This window comes from Planococcus citri, chromosome 5 (genome assembly GCF_950023065.1).
Source record: "Planococcus citri chromosome 5, ihPlaCitr1.1, whole genome shotgun sequence".
Taxonomy (NCBI): domain Eukaryota; kingdom Metazoa; phylum Arthropoda; class Insecta; order Hemiptera; family Pseudococcidae; genus Planococcus; species Planococcus citri.
Genome location: NC_088681.1, coordinates 37,373,685 through 37,379,684, shown reverse-complemented (window position 1 = coordinate 37,379,684; position 6,000 = coordinate 37,373,685). Strand labels below are relative to the sequence as shown.

At 35.1% G+C, this 6,000-nt stretch overlaps 1 protein-coding gene across 1 annotated transcript in view; it reads left to right on the top strand.

Annotated features, from left to right (window-relative positions):
• Nucleotides 1-278: 278 nt before the first annotated feature.
• The window catches only part of Teh1 (tipE homolog 1), an 83,509-nt gene continuing 77,787 nt past the window's right edge, over nt 279-6,000 (top strand). The window contains exon 1 of the mRNA XM_065365601.1: nt 279-1,042. Within this exon, the coding sequence (XP_065221673.1) occupies nt 318-1,042 (725 nt within the window). The 5' untranslated portion in view covers nt 279-317. The remainder of the gene's footprint in view (nt 1,043-6,000) is intronic.

Below are 6,000 nucleotides of genomic sequence, written 5' to 3'. Positions count from 1 at the left end.
TAACAAACAATTGTGAAAATTCACCTACCATTTGACCCGCGTTTAGCATATAAAAAGCTCGGCGTACTTTCGCTTAAAAATGTTAATTTAATTAGATAAAAATTTTTTCCCATCAAATACCTTTATAACGGTTCAAATATGGCAATCTATTTCAAGGATGGCCAAACATTTATATTAGAGTTGGCGCGATACGCCGGTAGACGCAGGCGTACAGGCATCGGGTGGATTATTCGTAATTCGTGTAGCGTGTACGCGAGTAGACATTCGGCGAGCTTTTCGAATACTTAGTTAGTACATCCCGCAGGTCACGATGAGACATGACTAGCGGTAGCTCCGAATTACTGCTCGATCCTTTGCAGGAATTACGTAAGAAGAAACTCACGGAGCTGGCAACGACCAGAAAAAAAGCTGACCAGAAATCCAGACGAGAACAGGCTTGGTTCTACGCCACTTTACTCTTCGCAATGGCCACAGTCACAACGGGCACATCGTTACTTTTCCTGGTACCTTTATACGTAGATCCTGCCATATCGACGTTAATCGCAGATTTCGTCCAAGAACCGGTTACCTGCACCACCACTCGAAGGGACGACTACAGCGGTTTGTTCAACTGTTCGTGGAGCTCGTGCCGGGAAGGCTGTACTAGTGACTTTTACCGATGTACGCATATTTACGTAGAATACGTGGAAGATACGTCCGAGACAGCCGACCAAGATGATTCTTCCAGTTCAAAACACCACGAAGCTGTGTTATTAGTTAACATCAAAGGGTGCGGATACCCGCCCAATGTTCGGTGTTCGAATTTTACCGCCATATACGGAGTTCTCGGTGCGTCCTTTCCGTGCTATTATTCGAGGCAAAATAAAACCGTAGCTTTGAATCGGTACGATAGATCCGAACAGGTTCGCACTATTGTTAATTACTTCGTTGTGCCGTTTGTTATTTGTATAGTGTCGTCGGTTACCTTGTGTGTGATGCATTGCGACTGCCGAAACGCACCCAAAGGTGTAGAGAAACAGAACAGTACAGAAGAACCTAACAGGTTTGTTGACATGTTTTTCATCATCACAAATTTGCTTCGAATTGCTTGCACTTTGCTCGTTCGGTTAATTAATGTCTAGCTGCTAAATTTTCGATAAGTATTTACCAATAGGAGAGGAAAATTTGAGACGAATAAGTTGCCTATCTTCGAAATTGAAGGAGCACATAGCCATTGAGAAAAAAGTTGAAAAATCTTCGATCATGTGAACTAACTCGAATCGATTGGCAATGAAGCATTGAAATCGCTTAGCAGAAATGAAACGTGAGAGAATGGATAATATTAATGTAGGACTTCCTGGAAATAAAAATTTACAACTTCAGCAGAAAATTTTTCCAATTTTTAAATTCACGTGTATTTTTTCCAAAATTGGTTCAAATGGCTGTTGTAAGAGGGGGGCAGAAGGGAGCACCTGCTTCAGGCTCAGGTTTCATTGAAAGCTCATGAAATGAAGAGCTCGAGATGAGTCAAGACAAATCATCAACGGAACAGAAACTAAACTTTCAAAATTCTTTGATTTTTTCAAAAATAAAACCGAAATTTTGTAATTTAATCATTTTCCCTCGAATTAGTTTTCGTAGGAGGTGGGGAGGGGTATGGAAAAATGATGCTTGCTGTGGTGTCACGTTGACTCTTGACGACAACATGTTCATGCAGAAATGTCACCTCAATTTTTGTTTAAAATGTCATTTCCTCTGAACCGATCAGTAGAAAATTATGGTGGAAGGAGAGGGAAAATGATCATCTATCAATGACAATTCTCCTATCAAAATGTATCGTCCTCTCAATTTTTCTCATTTAAAATAAAAATTTTTCTCGAATTTTTTCCCTTAAAAGTTGAGTAAGTAGAGATACTTAGTTTTTGGGGGGGGGGAGGATTTAGGGCCGAATTCATAGACGTTACTTAAGGGACACTTGGCTAAGTGGTGAATTTTGATTCAATTTTTCTCACGAACGAATAAAAATTTTATATTTTTAAAATGATAAATCAACACTTCGGAGTCCAATCTCTCAATTTATTCAAAAACAAAATTTCAGAAATTCAATCACGCCTGGAAAAATTGCTTCAAAATTCACTACTTAGCCAAGTTATCCCTAAGTAACATCTCTTAACAATCAATTTTCAATTGAAGCATACGTTTCCGAACTGCACCAAGTCCATTTTCAAAGATTCTGAGGTTGCAAGCCCATCTAGCATAAAGTTGCGGCCCAAAATGACTGATTTTCTGATATGTTGTGCTCAAGAGTCTTGACTACATCATAACAAAAAATCAGCCAATTTGAGCCATTTCTACGTTTCCAAATTGTACTAAGTACCATGAATTTCTTATCAATATTTTTATGGACTTAGTACGTTTTGGAAACGTATGCTTCAATTTTTCTTGCTTAAAGATGACCTTTTCAAGACGGATTGAGAAGAAAGTGATTTCTTGAGCTCCTGTTTAGTGCAGTCCTGTTTCAGGGATATGTACCTAAAAAAATCATGCAAAGAACTCCGAACAAAAATTATACTTAAAAATAGAGGGATTTGCTGATGGATAGTCAATTTACCAAACAAAGAGCAATTTTAAATTGGAGTATCAAATGTTGACCACTCTTTATCATATTGACCTCTGACGTCCTCAGTCGATAAGTACGGCGATCGTCATTTGGAATTTCATTTCAGGTATTCTTTTAATACCAATTCAAGTATTTTAAAAAAACTTTTAATAAAAGGAAAAATAAATACATAGCTCTATGGTGAAAATAATTATAGAAAAGTACATAAATTAGCGGTTGAGAAAGTCCCCCTCGCCTCCCCTTCATTCATATTTTTTACAGCTTATAAATTCCACTTTTATTGAACCACGTGACTTCTAAGTAATTCGGTTCTCCTTGCTTCAATTATAATGTGTATCTAGTACTCTGAATTTGAAAAATCGATATAAAATAATAATCCACTCTACCGAAGTAATCCTCTAAAACAGAAATTCTAATCAGTGCACCGCACCGACAACATGACAAGATAATTTACCAGTTTGCCGATTACTGTATTAAATCTGTAAATAGGTAATTCATGTTATACAACCGCAAAGTAGATGTAGAATGGCAGTATAGGTATAAGTATTCGTGGAATTGAAGGAACTATTACACGAAGGTATATCTACATACGTGCAGAAGTGCAAGCTTGTATTTCAGAGCAAATGTTTTCTATAACTTACGAGTACGTCGTCGTAACTGAGGATTAAAAAAACATTATTCAATGCTAAAGTTTCATAATTTGATTTATTGGAAAATAGTTATGCAATTTTTATTGTCCTGATGTTACACGAGTTGCATACTGTTGCATTTTGAACCATATGGCGTATTAATCTTTTCAGTATTGTTCAGTTCTTTCTTAGCAAAATGAAAATTTTACTCGCTTACTTATGGGGAAAAATCGAATTTCGAAGAAATATAAAAGCATTAACAACAAAATATGTACCTACTTACCCGTTTCAAATACTTTCACAACAAAAAATTCGACACAAAATAACAATTTGAAAATTTTGCTTAATTGCATGCTCGTAAAAAATCTAAAATGTTTCTATAAATACATCACTCATCGAGATACCCATCCCCAGAATAAAATGAGATCATGACTTGTTTTTTTGTTTTTTTTTTCCAAAATTAAATCCTCATTTTTATATATGTATTGTAAGGTAGGTATCGGGGAAAAAATGGAAAACTTCATGTGCAACTTCGTCATGATTTTGTAATTTTTATGCGTCATGTCAAACTACCTACTTACTCTACATTACGACTTTTTTGTTCCGAATGACACAATCTGACAATCTGTTGACAGGGTAGATATGTTATACCTATTTATGAAAAACAATCCAGTTCGCAGTAAAAAGATTCGAAAAAGAAATAACTTACTGAGTTTTTATCAGCAGGATGGGCGAAATAACCAACGAGTATAGGTACTTACCTATACAGTCACATAAGTTATTCAATCTTTTCAAAAAATAGATAAGCAGTTGACATAGATATTAGGTAGGTTCTACTTTAACACATTGCTTCAAAAAAATACACGTCAGTACAGGGTGTTCCGTAAAACATTTGCTCTCAATCGAATTCAGGAAATAAAATCTTTTGCGAGGTGCCTTCTTTTCTTGAAATTTCAAAAGGTAGTCGCTGGTATGGTCAACAGTTAGCGTCAAGGATGGAATTAGTACTCGTATGTAGATCTGGGTAACTTACTGATAACATTGGTAAGTAGGTAAGTAACAGCAAGACCAACAAGGAAATGAATTATCCTGTCACAATGTCATTTGATGAAAAATTTAGATCCTCTTTTTCTAAGTTATTTACTCAAAAAAAAAAAAAAAAAAAAAAAATGCAAAGCAAAAGTGAAAAAATTTATATGTAAGTGCCTACTTATTTTTGCATTTAAAATGCTATTCTGAATCCTCCAGGAATTTTTTAATTTTCGCCAAAAATTTTGAATTGCTTTGGAAGGGCCAAAAATGAGTTTTAGCACCTACTTATATAACTCTGGCCGGTGCTTATGGACACAAGAATGGGTCCGTTTTTCAACTTTTTTCGAATTTTGATGGAGCCTAGCAAAGAAGCATGGGCCAATTACTTCAATAAAGAGTTGAAAAAATTTCAAATTTTTTGGTTAACGTTTGACTCTGTTTTATTTCCAACTCGAACTCAAAGTTTTGGAAATTTAAGAATTTTTAAGTGTGTCAAAAAATAAAATTGATTTTTTTCAGCTTAGGTGATCTATTTGTTTGTCCACTATTACGTACCGATATAAATCAGTTGCTTAGGTAATTCTAATTTTAGCATTTTTATCATCTTAAGGAAATGATTTCTAAATCAGGCATCATAGTATAGGTATTATTTCTAAGAAAAAAAACGAATATTTTGAGAGCTCCTGCACTTGACAAAAATTAAATTTGTACTTTTTTATACGCTTAAAAGCGATTAACTATATGCAGGTTTCAAGAGACCACCTAAAGCTGAAATCTAAAAAAAAAAAAAAAAAGGAAACACTTTCAGCTTGTGTTGGGGAAGCGGGGAGGGTCTAACGTTGACCAAAAAATTTGAAATTTCTTCTACGTCTTATTGAGGTCATTCTGCCATGAATTTTTGCCACACTTCGTCACAATTCGAAAAAAGTTGAAAAGTGACCCATCTTTATGAACACTCTCTTGACCATTTTAGGTCGTTATCGCGAAATTCTTGGATTATAGGTAAGTACCTATACCTAGTTTAAAAGATGCATTTTTGACCAAATTCCAGAAAAAGTGAAAAAGAAATTTTTTCGAAAAAGGTACATACTTGCATAATGAGCGGGGTTTTCAGCAAAATATCGTCTGCAGATGTGTATATTCGAGTACTTGACTCCAGAACAATCGCAATTTGACCTTTTCGGAGCCTCCAGAGGGTTTTAAAATTTCTGCAGAAATTTCAAATCGCTCTGAGAGGGTCAAAAATATCCAACTTCAGCACCTATAACTTTGGCCGGTATTAATTGGGCACCTTATCGACCGTTTCAAGAGGTTAATAACGCGAAATTTCGGGGGGGGGGGGTAACAGCTCAAAAGTGGATTTTCGACCAATTGTAACTTCCAGAAAAAATGAAAAAAAAAATGAAATTTTCAAAGAAGGTAATCAATTATAGATAGTAAAATAATGTAACGTGTAATAGTGAAGATAGGAATTACGAGGTATAGGTGGTAATTATGGTAAATACATCTTGAGGAACCATGCTAAGAATTATTCCTTAGAGAAGGAGTATTTCCCTCTTCCAAACTAGCTCAAATATCGGAGAGTAGCCACCCTTCCTAACGTCAATATTCATTTAAATAATGAAGAATATAAATAGATATACTCAAATGAACATTTCATGTCCCAAAAAACTAGATGTATTACATTACATGAAAATGTTACAGCCATGAAAATACTTTAAAAGTCACATGAATTACAAT